We start from the raw sequence: 19,268 nt of genomic DNA, 5'->3' as shown, positions 1-19,268 counted from the left end.
AGCCGCCTTCTTCTTCTTCTGATTAATGGCGTTTCACAATATTTAATTGTATATCGCCACCTACTGTATCGGAGTGTGTGAGTTGGTCAGGTCAAGTCTTCGGCATGAAAAAGAAAAAAAATTATATATAAGGGAATTAGGAAAGTGTAAGGAACTAAATTCTTCCCATTAGTCTAATGTCTGTCAGATATGTCATAAGGGCTTTAATACTCTTTCCCTGCATTCCCTCCTCTTTCAGAATGTTATGAATGTCTCCTTCTTTACCTACTTGTTCTAACCATTTTCCCTATGATCGTTATATTTCTTACAGTAGAAAAGAATGTGTTCTACGTCTTCCTTAATCTGACACTCAGCACAAAGTCCATCAGTTTTCCCCAATACATGTAGTGTGGCATTGAAGCCAGTGTGTCCTAGTCTCAGCCTTGTGTATGTAACTTCTACCTTCCTTCCCAGCCCCATTGAAGTGATTCTTTTCCCACCAATCTTTTGTTGCACATTAAAGTATTGCCTGCCCTTTGGGTCTGTCTCCCATTCATCCTGCCATCTACTCATAGTTATTGATTTGAGAAGAGATTTAGCTTCCCCTTTTCCTAACAGTACGTGAATTGCAATACAGTGATGACCTAAAGCTTCCTTAGCAGTTTTGTCTGCAACTATTACCCTTGAGGCCTGTATGAGCTGGTACCCAGCAAAACTGAACAGTGAGTCCAAGATTTCTGAGTTGAGCTAATAGCTGTTTCATTTCAAGAACTAGATCATCTCTTATTGCATTTCCAGAGACAAAGCTTTGCAAAACAGAGAGCGAGTCTGTGCATATGACTGATCTTAAAGGTTTAACTTCATCAATCCATCTCAAAGCAGTAATTATAGCAGTTAGTTCTACTGTATTGACAAGAGGTTATTCAGTCGATATCCATAGGTCTTCTTGAGTTCTGGTATGCAGATTCCTATGCCACACTGACCATTTTGAGGGTCTTTTGAACCATCTGTGAATATCTGTAGGTAATCATAGAAGGTAGAAATTAAATAATTTTTGCAATGTATTGCAAGGCTTTGTTCGTTGGAGTGGTCTTTCTTTGCTGTAAGTAATACTGTATTAACATCTGGAGCAGGGAGGATCCATGGGGAGACACTACTCATGGCCAATGCAGAGTTGAACTTAAGATTTTTAAGACCATACTGTCTAGCAGACTCATCAATATTCCATCCAAAGCCCGTAGCTTTTTTGGAGTATTCCCAACAGTCTGTAAGTACTGATATGACAGCCTTCTTCTTCTACTATCAGGTTTTATGGCAGTTTACAAGCAAAGTGTATTACCGCCATCTACTAGACTGAGGTGCAATCAAATGTCAAGTCAAGTCAAGTTTATTGTCAAATATGCTATACATGCTCGACATACAGCACAGATGAAATTTCAGTCCTCTCTGACCCACGGTGCAAACAGGCAATGCAATAAATAAAAATAGAATAACTGAAATAAACAATATAAACACTCTAGATATGAACTAGACTAAACACTCATATATATATATATATAAAAAAAATCTCCTTCTCACCCCCGGCGGGGGGGCGGTATCCATGTCATCCTCAAGCTCGGGTCCTCTACCAGAGGCCTGGGAGTTTGAGGGTTCTGCGCAGTATCTTCGATGTTCCTAGGACTGCGCTCTTCTGGACTGAGGCTTCAGATGTTGTTCCTGGGATTTGCTGGAGCCACTCTCCCAGTTTGGGGGTTACTGCCCCAAGTGCCCCCACTACCACGGGGACCACGCAACCCCTGACCTTCCACATCCATTCCAGCTGCTCTTTCAACCCTTGATACTTCTCAAGTTTCTCATGTTCCTTCTTCCTGATGTTGGCGTCAGCTGGGATCGCCACATCTATCACCACCACCACTATGTCCGGTTGGTTAGCCAGGATCTGTTTGTCAGTCTGGAAGCTGAAGTCCCACAGAACCTTGGCCCTGTTGTTCTCAGCCACCTTCTGTGGTATGGCCCATTGGGACTTGGGTACTTCTATTCCATACTGGTTGCAGATGTTCCTGTATACTATCCCAGCCACTTGGTTGTGCCTCTCCATGTACGCTGATCCAGCTAGCATCTTACACCCTGCTACTATGTGCTGGACTGTTTCAGGGGCTTCTTTGCACAGTCTGCATCTTGGGTCTGATCTACTCTGGTAGATCCTGGCCTCTATGGCTCTTGTGCTTATGGTCTGTTCTTGTGCTGCCATGATTAGTGCCTCTGTGCTGTCTGTCAGTCCTGCATTATCCAGCCACTGGTAGGATTTCTCGATATCAGCCACTTCATCTATCTGACGGTGGTACATGCCATGTAGGGGTTTGTCTCTCCAGGTTGTCTGTTCCTCCTCCTCCTCTGCACTCTCATCAGGGTTCTGCTGCCTGAGACATTCACTTAGCAGTTCATCCTTTGGGGCCATCTTTCTGATGTATTCTCGGATTTTCGATGTTTCATCCTGGACTGTGGTCTTGATGCTCACTAGCCCTCGGCCTCCCTCTTTCCGCTTAGTGTATAGTCTCAGGGTGCTGGACTTGGGGTGGAACCCTCCATGCAACGTGTGCATATATATATATATATATATATATATATATATATACACATGGCGGCACGGTGGTGTAGTGGTTAGCGCTGTTGCCTCACAGCAAGAAGGTCCTGGGTTCGAGCCCCGGGGCCGGCGAGGGCCTTTCTGTGCGGAGTTTGCATGTTCTCCCCGTGTCCGTGTGGGTTTCCTCCGGGTGCTCCGGTTTCCCCCACAGTCCAAAGACATGCAGGTTAGGTTAACTGGTGACTCTAAATTGACTGTAGGTGTGAATGTGAGTGTGAATGGTTGTCTGTGTCTATGTGTCAGCCCTGTGATGACCTGGCGACTTGTCCAGGGTGTACCCTGCCTTTCGCCCATAGTCAGCTGGGATAGGCTCCAGCTTGCCTGCGACCCTGTAGAAGGATAAAGCGGCTAGAGATAATGAGATGAATGAGATATATACACACACATAAATTGGTTCAAATAACCACAGTCAAGGGCACTTGAGGTATAGCAGGTAAACATGAAATAAGCAGTATAAACAAACTAGCAGCTGTTAAGGTGAGATAGTGCAGAATAGTGCAAATGAGCGAGGTAAAGTGAGATGTGCGGTCCCTGAGTTCAGTGTGTTAATGAACGATGAGATGTGTGTGTGTGTGTTGGAGGGGGACTGTGAGGATGACATGTCAGATACTGAAGAGGGGTGTGTGAGCAGAATCTGTGGCAGGGGGCAGAACAGGGAGAGAATTGAGCCTCCTGACTGCTTGGTGAAAGAAACTGTTCTTGAGCCTTCTTCTCCTTTTCTTTGAAATGGATGTCATTTCAAAGAAAAAATAAATAAAAAGAAAAACAACAAACTAAATCCTATTTGCTAATTTTGTTTCTTTGATAAATGTTATCATAGCACAAGTGATATTTTCTGATCTAGGCTCACCTAATAAGGTGTCTAAAGCAAAGGCTTTCTTGGCTGCGTTCACTTCCCTCTTCAGTTTTTCTCTTTGTCTGTGGAATTTTAAGCACCTTAAAAGAACATGCTCTACATCCTCTCTCACTCCACAAAGTTCACATTTTCCAGATGGATGTTTGTTTACAACGTATAAACTGTTATTTAATCCAGTAGTACCACAGCCGTCAAAAAATACACGTGACAAAGTCTTCTTCTTTTGGGTTTAATGGCGGTTGGAAAGTCAGTTTAAAGGTGCATTACCGCCACCTACTGGATTGGAGTGTTGACCAGAAGGTTGGCAGGAAAAAAAATAACACCTCATAAATTTTCAATATTGTCTCTTGTATTAATCTCTTAACAGCTGTAATTGTTGATATATGTACACTAGTGATAGAAATACAAACATATAGATGTGTAAATATGTTTTGCACTTTGGCTCTACGACAAATAAAGTTGATAAAACGACGATTTCTTGCTTTAATACGGTAATGATCTAAGGTGGATAAAGTACCCAACTTCATTACTTAAGTCAAAGTACAGATCCCACTGGTCAAATGTTACTCTGATACAAGTGAAAGTTGTACAGTCAAATTTTTACTTAAGTTAAAGTACTGAAGTACTTGCTTTTAAAAATACTTAAGTATTAAGTACATCTTCTATCAGTGCATTGTTGTATTATTGCCTCAACAGTTATAATACCGAATGCCTCTGAAGCAACCGACTGGCGTTACACAATGAACACATGCCGTGCCATCATGGTGGTTTAACGTTAAACTAGCTAGTCAGTGAAACTCCACCTGACATGCTAGCAAATGCTTTTCAAACTCAAAATCATATTGGGTAGCTAACGCTACTAGAAAAGAAAGATTTCTACATTCTGTTTATTTGGCAAGATTATGCTAAAACATATTTCTGAAAGGACTTCAGATAAGTTAACGTTATTCATGTTAGCGTAACTCTGTTTTCACATGCTAACTAACAGTGTCCAAGTTAACTAGCTATGTGTAAACATCAGCCATGGACAAGACTATGGCAACTTGGCGGGCAAATCCATAGAAAGTCATTTGACTAACCAGACTATATAGCTATTGCAACGTTATCGCTAGCTCTAAAAGCACAACTTCATTGCAAGCTTTCTCTTGGAATAAAACGTTTACATCCCTCACTATGTTTCCGCAGGTTGGACGGCGGGTTTTTGCAAGCTGTGATATGGTTTGTTTTAGGTAAACAAAGCCAACATTTAAAATGAAACAAATCTTTAATCCTTTCTGAAACTGAAACATGGGTTCTAGCTATAGGCATGAGTGCGTGCGTTCCCCAGAAGATCTGCCTCCTTCCATTCTGCCATCAACTGATCGTGTTCAAATAATGCTGCTGAGAAATCATTGAACTTGATTTTATACAGTCTATGGACGTGACCTGACTCTAATGATAGTCTGTCTCAGTGTCACCTGCGAAAAAAACAATCACGTTTTAGAAAAGAAAAGTAAAAACTTCCACTTTCAAAGCTGCTTCATCATAACGAGTAACGAGGACCTTGACAGAAATGTAGTGGAGTGAAAAGTACGATATTTGCCTTTCAAATGTAGTGAAGTTAAAGTCATAAGTTTCCAGGAAAGTGATACTCAAGTAAAGTACAGATACTCAAAAAGTGTACTTAAGTACAGTACTCAAGTAAATGTACTTCGTTACTGTCCACCCCTGATAATGATTCAGCTGTTTGTCAGTGACGTTAACGTTGAAGTAATGTTTTACATTTATTTGATTCCGTTTTTATATCTAAAAAATAATTTTATAACCATTGAAACCTTATAAATAAAATAAACACAGGTACTGTATCCAGGTGTTCCACTCACTCCTGTTTTAGGTAGCAGGAACCAGTTAAAAGTTATACTGTACAAGAAGAAAGAGTAGGCTATTGTTTAAAATGTTTTAATGGACAAATTGTCTTGAAACAGATACTGTATAACGTTCATAGACAACCCATCTAACCTCATATACTCCAGTACTTGTTCATATTGTTCAACATTTGTTTAAAAAAAAGAAAAGAAAAAGAAAGCTGGTGCAAGTGTAAAAGCAACAACAGTTATCATGCATTTGTATCTGTCTGGATTTCAGGTCAGTTCATATCACCATCATGCAGCTGTGAGCAAGTTCACTTTCATTTGCATGGGTAGTCTATAGTTCTTAGCAACAGTAAAGGAACAGGTCAAGCTTGGCGTGGAGCTCAGTAACATCAGACGGACAACGCAACCATCAGTGATGGAGCTCCTTCCTCCTTTTACTGCCATCTCTGCACTTCTGCATCCTGTAAGTCTTCCTGGCCTGTGTTCTCTCTTTCTCCTGCACCTCTGTGTCATCCAGCACCTCCAAACTGGGGATCTGGCTGATAACATATTGCCTGAAGAATAAGAGTGGACCAAAATCAGCGTGAACTCAATGTGAATCTTTGTTTTATAGCCATAATTGCAAATCACAAATGTCATTCATTTGTTCACAATTGAGAAAGAAATACATTGTGAGATTGGAGCACGTCTAAAGCTGATGTAAGCAAAGGTGCTTTGTCAAAAAGCAAGATAAGTGAAACTTGATTTTTGACAAGTAACATACTTGCTTCTTCCGTAAGGGGAAAAACGCGACAGGTGAATATTATATAGACACGAGTGTTTTGCTCCATTCATATTTTACATACAAACTACATCCGGGACATTGAGTAACACATTTTCCAATATTATACATACAGGACACTTTTTCGATGGAATAAAAACATGCGTTCTATTCCCTTCTAGCGGGTTTCATTGATTTGGTTTGATAGCATGCAATATTATTAGCATATCACTTATCCTGCATGTATTATGTCACTTTACCCAATGGAGAATGAGCGTTGAATATGGTTGATGATATTGCATGATTGTCAGGACAACATGACGTCACACGTCGGAGATGTAAAACTTCCGTGCTAGCAAGCGACGATGACAATTTGTAAACAAACATGGCCGGCAGGTTTGCTTTGTTAAATACAGAAGATTTTGAGAGAATTTTGAAAGAGAAAGATGCGTGGAACACCCAAAATAAACGTGTATGTATAATTATATTGGTTGGCTTTTTTCATGGCATATCAGATACATTCCATTCAGCAAGCATGATATTGAACTCATCTTCGACTCGTTCAATATCATGCTAGCTGAATGGAATATATCTGATATACCACTCAACGCCAGCCAATATTATTTAAATTTCTTCACTCGTGAGGAAATCGATGAATTGTTTTGATAAATTTGCATACTTTTTGTTTGTGAATATGTCTAGAGTGTGTTCCAACTATAGGGGGATCACACTTCTCAGCCTCCCTGGGAAAGCCTATGCTGGGGTGCTGGAGAGGAAAGTCCAGTCGAAAGTCGAACCTCAGATTCAGGAGGAACAATGCGGTTTTCGTCCTGGTCGTGGAACACTGGACCAGCTCTTTACCCTTGCAAGGGTACTGCAGGGTGCATGGGAGTTTGCCCAACATGTGTTTTGTGGACCTGGAGAAGGCTTATGACTGTCCCTTGTGGTGCCCTGTGGGGGGTGCTTCAGGAGTATGGGATTCAGGGCCCACTACTGCGGGCTATTCAGACCCCGTATGACCAGAGCAGGAGTTTGGTTCGCATTGCTGGCAGTAAGTCGGACTCATTCCCGGTGCATGTTGGACTCCGCGAGGGCTGTCCTTTGTTACCAGTTCTGTTCATAACTTTTATGGACAGAATTTCTAGGTGCAGCCAAGGGGCAGAGGGTGTCTGGTTTGGTGGCATCAGAATCACATCTCTGCTTTTTGTGGATGATGTGGTTCTGTTGGCTTCATCAATCTGTGACTTACAGCAGGCGCTAGGACGGTTTGCAGCTGAGTGCGAAGTGGCTGGGATGAGGATCAGCACCTCCAAGTCTGTGGCCATGGCGCTCAGCTGGAAACGGGTGGAGTGCCTACTCCAGCTCAGGGGAGAGTTGCTACCTAAAGTGGAGGAGTTTAAGTATCTTGGGGTTTTGTTCATGAGTGAGGGTAAGGGGGAGCTGGAGTTGGACAGATGGATTGGGGCAGCGTCAGCAGTGATGCGGATGCTAAACCGGTCTGTTGTGGTAAAGAGAGAGCTGAGCCAAAAGGCAAAGCTCTCAATTTACTGGTCCATCTATGTTCCCACTCTCACCTATGGTCACGAGCTATGGGTAGTGACCGAAAGAATGAGATCACGGATGCAAGCAGTAGAAATGAGTTTTCTCCGCAGGGTGGCTGGGCTCTCCCTTAGAGACTGGATGAGAAGCTTGGTAATTCGGGAGAGACTCAGAGTAGAACCGCTGCTCCTCCACATCAAAAGGAATCAGTTGAGGTGGTTTGGGCACCTTGTTAGAATGCCCCCTGGACGTCTCCCAAGGGAGGTTTTCTGGGCATGCTCCACCGGGAGAAGACCCCGGGGCAGACCCAGGACACGCTGGAGAGATTACATCTCTCGGCTGGCCTGGGAATGCCTCGGTATTCCCCCGGAAGAGCTGGTGGAGGTGGCCAGGGAGAGGGAAGTCCGGGCTGCTCTGCTTAGGCTGCTACCCCCACGACCCGGATCCAGATAAGCGGTAGAAGATGGATGGATGTGTCTATATAACAAAAAGAAAATCACACGTTGGCTTGAAGATATGAAGTTTATCTTTCTCAAGAAAAACTCGCATTTTTCATATGAAATACATCACGGATCTGAGAAGAAACCTTTATTCGTCACATGCACACTTCAAGCAGTGAAATTCATCCTCTGCATTGAAGCAGTGAACACACACACCCAGAGCAGTGGGCAGCCCAGAGTGCCCGGGGAGCAGTCAGGGGTTCGGTACCTTGCTCAAGGGCACCTCAGCCCAAGGCCGCCCCACGTCAACCTAACTGCATGTCTTTGGACTGTGGGGGAAACCGGAGCACCCGGAGGAAACCCACGCAGACACGGGGAGAACATGCAAACTCCACACAGAAAGGCCCTCGCCGGCCACGGGGCTCGAACCCGGACCTTCTTGCTGTGAGGCGACAGCGCTAACCACTACACCACCGTGCCGCCCAAGGTGACATATTTTCGGTATTTCACTCCCATGACGTCACTCCCAGTGTTTTCCTGCTGGCTAGATGCACACAAAATTACCATATGGTAATTTTGTAAAAACAGTGGAGATCATCATCATATAGATTGCACTGATATTCTTACAAGTGTTTTTACTGTAACTTTTCTCCAAACAAACAAATATGCAGATGCGGCTGCATTCAAAGTGAATATGTGTAACTCTGCATACTCAAAATCAAATATCGAGTCCTTGAATGATATTAGAATTTAAATGTTCATTTTAATATGCACTTAACAAAAACATGACATTTTACAGAACAGGTTTTTTTAAAGAATATTATTTATTTATTGTTTATACAAAAACATAGTGTCCCATGGGCTGGGTTTTTCCCCAAATTGTTTGACGCTATTTATTTAAATTTATTTATTTATATGGTTAGGACGTAAAAAAAAAAACAGCAAAATAAACATTACTGCTAGATTTTGACATTTTAGTAGTACAGTTTAAAATTAGACATGTAAATACAAATGATTAAAAAAAATCTGAGAATAACTGATGTAATTATAACCATAGTTTCTGCTGATAATCTACTGATTTTCTTGTCTCAATATATTGAAAGGGCTTCTTTCAGTGCAACAGTTTTTATATTATTTTTTTGTGTTCATTAAATGCCTGATAGTTTCTTTATAATTATATTGGAAATGATCTGTATGGCGGGCAGCACGGTGGTGTAGTGGTTAGCGCTGTCGCCTCACAGCAAGAAGGTCCTGGGTTTGAGCCCTGTGGCCGGCGAGGGCCTTTCTGTGTGGAGTTTGCATGTTCTCCCCGTGTCCGCGTGGGTTTCCTCCGGGTGCTCCGGTTTCCCCCACAGTCCAAAGACATGCAGGTTAGGTTAACTGGTGACTCTAAATTGACCGTAGGTGTGAATGTGAGTGTGAATGGTTGTCTGTGTCTATGTGTCAGCCCTGTGATGACCTGGAGACTTGTCCAGGGTGTACCCCGCCTTTCGCCCATAGTCAGCTGGGATAGGCTCCAGCTTGCCTGCGACCCTGTAGAACAGGATAAAGCGGCTAGAGATAATGAGATGAGATGATCTGTATGCCGTTATGGATGTAGAAAGAACAGCATAGCTGTGTACATGTTGACCAATAGATGGAGTAGTCAACACACATGAAGTCATGTTTATTATTGTGCAAAACCTGGAAAATCACTGAACCAAACCAATGTGTTTTAAGTTGGTAATGTAGTTGATGCCATTAAAATGTTTTAGATGTTTCACATATGGGATTTTTTTTGGGGGGTTGTTTTATTTACCTGTAATCAATGTACTGAGTCAGACTGCCTCCATTAAAGTAACTGGGTGCTGCCTCATTGTTCATCATGCTAAGTATCCTGTAATCATAGTAGACACCAACAACAAAATATTCAGCATCTTCCTGAGACTCACTGAGACTTATTCTCTGATGAATCAACTGTTGTTAATAGAGAAAGAGACATGGCCAAACAGAGCCTACTTGATATTAGGGAATTTGCAGCGTATCTCCTCGACTATGATGGGAAGGTTGCTTATTTTGTTCTTGTTGATCCACAGTGTGGTGAGACTTGCTATGTAGGGGAATTTGACATGTGCGCTGTAGTTGTTGCCATCCAGGATGAGAGTGCTCAACTTGTCCAGCTCCCCCAGAAGAGCTGGGCTCCGTTAATGGCTGAGTTAAGGGCTATTGCTTATTGAAAAATGCATACATAAGGCAAAATAAAATGAGAGAGTAACCATGTGGCAAATTCTCATGCCAGAAGGTGTGTGTGTGTGTGTGTGTACAGTCCTGTGTAGAATACAATTATGTTTGAAGTTTTAGGAGCCTTAAAAGCCTGTTTTATAGGCTGATATACAGTGGTGCTTGAAAGTTTGTGAACCCTTTAGAATTTTCTATATTTCTGCATAAATATGACTGAAAACATCATCAGATTTTCACACAAGTCCTAAAAGTAGATAAAGAGAACCCAGTTAAACAAATGAGACAAAAATATTATACTTGGTCATTTATTTATTGAGGAAAATGATCCAATATTACATATCTGTGAGTGGCAAAAGTATGTGAACCTCTAGGATTAGCAGTTAATTTGAAGATGAAATTAGAGTCAGGTGTTTTCAATCAATGGGATGACAATCAGGTGTGAGTGGGCACCCTGTTTTATTTAAAGAACAGGGATCTATCAAAGTCTGATCTTCACAACACATGTTTGTGGAAGTGTATCATGACACGAACAAAGGAGATTTCTGAGGACCTCAGAAAAAGCTTGTTGATGCTCATCAGGCTGGAAAAGGTTACAAAACCATCTCTAAAGAGTTTGGACTCCACCAATCCACAGTCAGACAGATTGTGTAGAAATGGAGGAAATTCAAGACTATTGTTACCCTCCTCAGGAGTGGTCGACCAACAAAGATCACACCAAGAGCAAGGCGTGTAATAGTCGGCAAGGTCACAAAGGACCCCTGGATAACTTCTAAGCAACTGAAGGCCTCTCTCACATTGGCTAATGTTCATGAGTCCACCATCAGGAGAACACTGAACAACAATGGTGTGCGTGGCAGGGTTGCAAGGAGAAAGCTACTGCTCTCCAAAAAGAACATTGCTGCTCATCTACAGTTTGCTAAAGATCACGTGGACAAGCCAGAAGGCTATTGGAAAAGTGTTTTGTGGACGGATGAGACCAAAATAGAACTTTTTGGTTTAAATGAGAAGCATTTTGTTTGGAGAAAGGAAAACACTGCATTCCAGCATAAGAACTTTCTCCCGTCTGTGAAACATGATGATGGTAGTATCATGGTTTGGGCCTGTTTTGCTGCATCTGTGCCAGGACAGCTTACCATCATTGATGGAACAATGAATTCTGAATTATACCAGCAAATTCTAAAGGAAAGTGTCAGGACATCTGTCCATGAACTGAATCTCAAGAGAATGTGGGTCATGCAGCAAGACAACGACTCTAAGCACACAAGTCGTTCTACCAAAGAATGGTTAAAGTAGAATAAAGTTAACGTTTTGGAATGGCCAAGTCAAAGTCCTGACCTTAATCCAATCGAAATGTTGTGGAAGGACCTGAAGCGAGCAGTTCATGTGAGGAAACCCACCAACATCCCAGAGTTGAAGCTGTTCTGTACGGAGGAATGGGCTAAAATTCCCCCAAGCCGGTGTGCAGGACTGATCAACAGTTACCGGAAATGTTTAGTTGCAATTATTGCTGCACAAGGGGGTCACACCAGATACTGAAAGCTAAGGTTCACATACTTTTGCCACTCACAGATATGTAATATTGGATCATTTCCCTCAATAAATAAATGACCAACTATAATATCTTTGTCTCATTTGTTTAACTGGGTTCTCTTTATCTACTTTTAGGACTAGTGTGAAAATCTGATGTTGTTTTAGGTCATATTTATGCAGAAATATAGAAAATTCTAAAGAGTTCACAAACTTTCAAGCACCACTGTATATTCAATTATTTACACACATGGAAAGAAGTGCACACTGAAGGATACTCATCCAGCAGGTTATAACTGAGGTCCAAGACCTCTAGTGTGTCCTGCTGTTTGAGAATGGCATCATAAGGAATCTCCAGGAGGCTCTGGTATGCAAAGGAGAGCCTCTTCAGCCCTGGCTCTATGGTGGAGCTCCCTGGGGCCCCTGGCTCCATTACACTACTCTCACACACCTCCATACGCTCAGCCCTTGGTATCAGGTCACATAGTAAACAATGACTAGACAGGCATGACACCCGATGCAGTTCACTGTTTTGTTACACAGCACAACCAGTTTACACAGGAGCATTAATAGAAGTAGATTCATTCATTTATTTATCTTCAGCAGGAGTCATTCAATACCAACTCACCTAGAACCTCGTGGTTATTTTCAAAAATGATTACATGATGGAGTAATACAACATCTTTAGATTTTTTTATATATCTGAAATTAATATTCACGTTTTCCCGTAAAAAGGTTTCAAGGAAATTAAAATAATCCTTCTTGGGATATTTTAAAAAGTGGATTTTTCAACTCTGAAGCTATATTTAGCAAGATCTGTGGCAGTTATTTTTTATGCAGGACCAAATAACTTCTAGATATGATAGAACAATATTAATATGAAACTGAATCAAAATCTGACTGCAAGAAAATGAAAACTAGTGGAGATATTAATTTTTGAAAATGAAAGATCATGGTTTGGGCCTGTTTTGCTGCATCTGGGCCAGGACGGCTTGCCATCATTGATGGAACAATGAATTTTTTTAATTATACCAGCGAATTCTAAAGGAAAATGTCAGGACATCCGTCCATGAACTGAATCTCAAGAGAATTTTTTTTGCATTTAGGTAAAGATATATTTTTTTATTAACTGGATTACTGTAAAACGTTCAGCAACAACTATACACGTGAATACATGTTAATTATCCTTAGGGTTTTTTGGATGTTCAGTGAAAATATCAACTCAATCCAGTGAAAAATAAGCAATTGGTGAGTCTTAGAATAGACATACAAAGAATTGCAAAAAATATGAAATTTAGCTCAGAGGGTGAAACTTTAAAAAAATTAAAAACTAAAAAAGTATTTGGAGTAGAACTATAGGATGTTGCAAGGTCCTCTGTACTTAATATAAGTTTTTACATTAATCTTTTCAAGAAAATCCATGATATAAACTGGGAGAAGTTCTGAATCCTGTGTGCGTTTGACATGAAATGACCCATAACTGCTTTATTCTGGTCAGGATCATAGTGAATCTGACGTCTATCCCAGGAAAACTGGTCACGAGGCAAGAATACACCCTGGATGGTACACCAGTCCATCACACAAACACGGTGCACACACACATTCACACATTCATTCATATATGGGGGCAATTTTCTGGGATGTTTTGGGAGGTAGAAGGAAATGCAATCAAAGTCCGTCAAAATCCATCATTCATTAACCTTCAGTAAGTGGGATTCCAGTATATCACAGGGCACTGTGCACACAGAATTTTCCCCGCGTTTGTAGCAGACAGATTGTTTACTCTGCCTTTCAGACCCTCCTCTATAGTGTGCATATTCATGTATTGTGTCATAGCATTCTCTGTATATGTCTTAAATTTCACTTCTCAACTCTTAAGATAGTCTTGCTGCTGTGATATTTTATAGTGTTAGTAGTATTAGTTAGACCAGGTTTTATATGGTTGGAATAATTTTTCATTTTTAAAATCATAGCATCGATTATGCGTGATTATCTGCATGACTTTGCCACCCACACTCACATACCTCCCACGCTACCCCATAAACATCTCAATAGCACCTTGTATCTCACTATTGAACTGATGAAGCACCTCGGAAGAGTATCAACATGTCTTCCAAAATGTTGATCTACTATTATAAGCAATTTACTAAACTCGACAACTTATGAACCAGCATAGTACTGTATTTTTAATTTAGTACAGAGAGCAGTGACTGAACAGCAGAGTTGTCTGCAAATAATTTAGCTTTGTGTCATATCAGTATGCAATGAAAGTATGTCAAAGTCCAGTGTCAATAACTGTTATTAAAGCATAGCCACTTATCTGGGTTTATACACATATAATGAAGTTATTCCATGAAATCGAGTTGTACATGAGCTGATAGCCTAAGAGGTGCATAGCACTGAGTCGGCTATAAGCCATGTACGACGAGATTGAGTGGAATAACTTTTATTCTATCCACATTCACTGGATTTTGAGAAACACAGCATTTTTATTTTTATTTTTTGCAAATTCAATAAATAAAAACTTTATACAAAACGTCCGACAAAATCATTTCTGCTCAGACTGTAAACAAACTGGCGAATGATAGTAGCAATTTGTGAAAAATGCTATAATAATAATAATTCTTGAAAAATAACAAAAAGATACATTCTTACCATCAAATATTTTTATTCCATATTTTGTTGGGGGTTTTTGTATATTTTCTGGGTTTTTGTTTTGTTTTTATTTCGTCTTTGTTTAGTTCAGCAACATGCTCTGCCATTTTGTTTTTCTCTAGTCACTGTATATGAGCTGATAGCCTAATAGTAGAGTAGCTAATCATAGCGTGCAATAGCTCATATCCAGTGAATGTGGATAGAATAATACATATTATACTGACAAACTCACTACATACAGTGGAGCTTGAAAGTTTGTGAACTCTTTAGAATTTTCTATATTTCTGCATAAATATGACCTAAAACATCAGATTTTCACACAAGTCCTAAAAGTAAAGAGAACCCAGTTAAAATAATGAGACAAAAATATTATAATTGGTCATTTATTTATTGAGGGAAATGATCCAATATTACATATCTGTGAGTGGCAAAAGTATGTGAACATTTGCTTTCAGTATCAGGTGTGACCCCCTTGTGCAGCAATAACTGCAAATAAATGTTTCCGGTAACTGTTGATCAGTCCTGCACACCGGCTTGGAGGAATTTTAGCCCATTCCTCCGTACAGAACAGCTTCAACTCTGGGATGTTGGTGGGTTTCCTCACATGAACTGCTCGCTTCAGGTCCTTCCACAACATTTCGATTGGATTAAAGTCAGGACTTTGACTTGGCCATTCCAAAACATTCACTTTATTCTTCTTTAACCATTCTTTGGTAGAACGACTTGTGTGCTTAGGGTCGTTGTCTTGCTGCATGACCCACCTTCTCTTGAGATTCAGTTCATGGACAGATGTCCTGACATTTTCCTTTAGAATTTGCTGGTATAATTCAGAATTCATTGTTCCATCAATGATGGCAAGCCGTCCTGGCCCAGATGCAGCAAAACAGGCCCAAACCATGATACTACCACCACCATGTTTCACAGATGGGATAAGGTTTTTATGCTGGAATGCAGTGTTTTCCTTTCTCCAAACATAACGCTTCTCATTTAAACCAAAAAGTTCTATTTTGGTCTCATCCGTCCACAAAACACTTTTCCAATAGCCTTCTGGCTTGTCCACGTGATCTTTAGCAAACTGCAGACGAGCAGCAATGTTCTTTTTGGAGAGCAGTGGCTTTCTCCTTGCAACTCTGCCATGCACACCATTGTTGTACAGTGTTCTCCTGATGGTGGCTCTCATGAACATTAACATTAGTCAATGTGAGAGAGGCCTTCAGTTGCTTAGAAGTTATCCTGGGGTCCTTTGTGACCTCGTTGACTATTACACGATCTTTGTTGGTCGACCACTCCTGGGGAGGGTAACAATGGTCTTGAATTTCCTCCATTTCTACACAATCTGTCTGACTGTAGATTGGTGGAGTCCAAACTCTTTAGAGATGGTTTTGTAACCTTTTCCAGCCTGATGAGCATCAAAAACGCTTTTTCTGAGGTCCTCAGAAATCTCCTTTGTTCGTGCCATGATACACTTCCACAAACATGTGTTGTGAAGATCAGACTTTGATAGATCCCTGTTCTTTAAATAAAACAGGGTGCCCACTCACACCTGATTGTCATCCCATTGATTGAAAACACCTGACTCTAATTTCACCTTCAAATTAACTGCTAATCCTAGAGGTTCATATACTTTTGCCACTCACAGATATGTAATATTGGACCATTTTCCTCAATAAATAAATGAACAAGTATAATATTTTTGTCTCATTTGTTTAACTGGGTTCTCTTTATCTACTTTTAGGACTTGTGTGAAAATCTGATGAAGTTTTAGGTCATATTTATGCAGAAATATAGAAAATTCTAAAGGGTTCACAAACTTTCAAGCACCACTGTACATATGTAGCCTATTTTCATCATGCAAGTCTTTTAATTTAAAACACCTCATTCAACACATTCCTGTGTTTTGAGACTTTAGGAATCTGCATGATTTATTCTGCCCCAGCCCTTCGTCCACTTTCCTCAGTTCTGTCATATAGCTTTCTATACACAGGAAGAACAGTTTGATATCAGGTTATAACAATTAGTCAGCAGTGATTGACTTAAAGGTGAATTATGTCCATGCACTTATACAGTACGATAGTACACTACACTACTGGAACAAAGCAGCCATAGGATAGAATGCATAAAAAGTATATATTGTATTTTAATGCACAAAATTCTGCTCACCGATGTAAGCTGGGTTCCTCAGTAGGTTGTGTATTGAGACAATGCCTGAGTGTGTGAGTGTGCATGCTGAATGACTTCTTTATCCACATAAAGGCCTTCTTTCATATCTGAAGTCAGGATCACAAGATCTGGATAATTATATTGCCTAGTAACCACATACTGAGGCCAGTGGTACACAGAAATGGGTCAGCTGCTAGATAATTTCAACTGAAGCTTATTTACAATATTTCAGTGTTTTAGGGAGTGATTTTAAAGTTGAGCCAATAATATTATCATAACTAGGTGTTATATTAGGTATAATATGGTGAATATGAATTACTAAGAAAGGACTCACAGAAGCTGTTAGAAGATGACTCTTGATTTAAAGTAGTTATGTTGTTTTACCTAGACACATCAGTTTGCCAGTATTTACTATTAGCAACAATTTGACTTCATAGCCCGTTATATTAGCCACTACTACATTTAACAGTTATTCTACGAAATTGAGTTGGATATGCGCCGATAGCCGACGAGGCGTGGCGCGCCGAATCAGTTATAAGCCATATACGACGGAATTGAGTGGAATAACTGTTTTATTATATGTCTGTGAAGATAATCAGTCATCCAGGTCATAGTAAACAGTGGGTGGTAGAAGAGAGCAACTGGACTTGTTTGAAGATTCTTGAAAACGTTTCACCTCTCATCCGAAAGGCTTCCTCAGTTCTGTCTGACTAATAGGGAGTATCAGGTATTTATCCTCTCATGGATCATCATAGAATCCGAATCATCAGCCATCAGAATTCTGATTCTATTATGATCCATGAGAGGATAAATACCTGATACTCCCTATTAGTCAGACAGAACTGAGGAAGCCTTTCGGATGAGAGGTGAAACGTTTTCAAGAATCTTCAAACAAGTCCAGTTGCTCTCTTCTACCACCCACTGTTTTATTCTATCCACATTCACTGGATTTTGAGAAACAGAGCATTTTTATTTTTATTTTTTGCAAATTCGACAAATAAAAACTTTATACAAACCGTCCAACATAATCATTTCAGCTTAGTTTGAAATTGGCCGATCCAAATGTTCATTTAAGACTGGCACCCCACCACATCAATGGAGCAGCTGTGGAGATGGTTCCCTCCTTCAGGTACCTCAGAGTACACCTGACCAACACGCTTACCTGGTGCACCGATACCACGGCCGTCATAAAGAAAGCCTACCAGAGCCTCTACTTCCTGAGGAAACTGAAGAGGGCAGGACTGGGGGCTGACATCCTCGGGTCCTTTTACAGCTGTGTGGTGGAGAGCATCCTGACTTCCTGCCTCATGGTGTGGTATGCTGGCTGCACTGTGGCTGAGAAGGAGGCACTCCAGAGGGTGGTCAAGTCTGCACAGAGGATAATAAAAGAAAGTAGGTCTGCACACTGCTGGATACGCTCCAAAAAATAAACTTTATTTAATTAAAACAAGCAACGTTTCGATCACCCTGGATCTTCATCAGGCATATGGGTAACAGGAAGAGGCTGTGGCCTATATCACATGACCCTGCTCTACACCCACCCAGGCAAGGCACCCAAAGGTGCCAATCAATTAGACAGACAGGTGTCTTAACCTGTACCAGTCATACAAAAGGCAAAACCAAAAAACATTTGCAAGTTTGAAAGATTAAAAAGATGTGAATCTTTCAAACTTGCAAATGTTTTTTGGTTTTGCCTTTTGTATGACTGGTACAGGTTAAGACACCTGTCTGTCTAATTGATTGGCACCTTTGGGTGCCTTGCCTGGGCGGGTGTAGAGCAGGGTCATGTGATATAGGCCACAGCCTCTTCCTGTTACCCATATGCCTGATGAAGATCCAGGGTGATCGAAACGTTGCTTGTTTTAATTAAATAAAGTTTATTTTTTGGAGCGTATCCAGCAGTGTGCAGACCTACTTTCTTTTATTGTCTGATACTTTTGTCTGGCACCTGCAAAGAGTTTTTGGATGTGCGCACCCTACTCAAACGATTAAAGTCTGCACAGAGGACCATTGGGTGTGACTTGCCACCCATCAGTGACATCTACACCACCAGATCTAGAGAAAGAGCCACCTCCATTCTCCATGACCCCACCCACCCTGCACATGGAATTTTCACTCCCCTGCCCTTTGGAAGGAGGCTGCACTGCATCCGGGCAAAAACATCTAGACTGAAAAACAGCTTCTACCTGGATGCAGTCAGACTGCTGAACTTACCAACGTGCCTTAATACTGTGAACTGTTGCTGCTCACGTTTTTGCTGCTGTACTTTCGCACTATTGCACTGAACACCTTTAAGCTGTTGTCACTGCAGTACATTGTGCAATACTTTACTGTCTTTTGAATTTTAATGTTATTTTAGATAGTTTTTATTTTAGTTTATTCTATTTTTAAATCCAACCTTAGTTTATTCTACTTTATTCTATCTGTTATTTAACTATGCATCCATCCACTGTCTGTAGCCGGTTTATCCTGTTCTACAGGGTCGCAGGCAAGCTGGAGCCTATCCCAACTGACTACGGGCGAAAGGCGGGGTACACCCTGGACAAGTCGCCAGGTCATCACAGGGCTGACACATAGACACAGACAACCATTCACACTCACATTCACACCTACGGTCAATTTAGAGTCACCAGTT

The 19,268-nt window shown here is 40.9% G+C and overlaps 1 protein-coding gene across 3 annotated transcripts; it reads right to left on the bottom strand.

The window, feature by feature from the left end:
- Window positions 1-5,471: 5,471 nt before the first annotated feature.
- Window positions 5,472-17,994, bottom strand: LOC132887971 (leucine-rich melanocyte differentiation-associated protein). 3 transcript variants are annotated; one of them, XM_060923837.1, is made up of 5 exons: window positions 17,650-17,994; window positions 12,097-12,285; window positions 10,070-10,249; window positions 9,870-9,947; window positions 5,472-5,886 (listed from the first exon to the last, which is right to left on the bottom strand). In XM_060923837.1, exons 2-5 carry the CDS (start codon window positions 12,273-12,275, stop codon window positions 5,742-5,744), a joined length of 582 nt encoding a protein of 193 aa, XP_060779820.1. In that variant the 5' UTR covers window positions 12,276-12,285; window positions 17,650-17,994; the 3' UTR covers window positions 5,472-5,741. The 3 variants fall into 3 exon arrangements, with proteins under 3 accessions (XP_060779820.1, XP_060779800.1, XP_060779810.1); XM_060923817.1 differs by lacking the exon at window positions 17,650-17,994 and adding an exon at window positions 16,634-16,867; XM_060923827.1 differs by lacking the exon at window positions 17,650-17,994 and adding an exon at window positions 16,348-16,615.
- Between the last annotated feature and the right edge of the window lie 1,274 nt (window positions 17,995-19,268).

Source organism: Neoarius graeffei, chromosome 1, assembly GCF_027579695.1.
Source record: "Neoarius graeffei isolate fNeoGra1 chromosome 1, fNeoGra1.pri, whole genome shotgun sequence".
Classification (NCBI taxonomy): domain Eukaryota; kingdom Metazoa; phylum Chordata; class Actinopteri; order Siluriformes; family Ariidae; genus Neoarius; species Neoarius graeffei.
Note: the sequence above shows the minus strand (reverse complement) of the source record. Positions and strands in the feature narration are given on the sequence as shown.

Excerpts from the sequence above, each read along its gene's own strand:
- LOC132887971 (XM_060923817.1), bottom strand. The coding sequence starts at position 16,722 with ATGTGGATAAAGAAGTCATTCAGCATGCACACTCACACACTCAGGCAT. Across the intron at positions 12,286-16,633 it reads GAGGAACCCAGCTTACATCG|GGCTGAGCGTATGGAGGTGT; the intron begins GTGAGCAGAATT and ends CCTGATACCAAG. Across the intron at positions 5,887-9,869 it reads ACTCAGTACATTGATTACAG|GCAATATGTTATCAGCCAGA; the intron begins GTAAATAAAACA and ends CTTATTCTTCAG.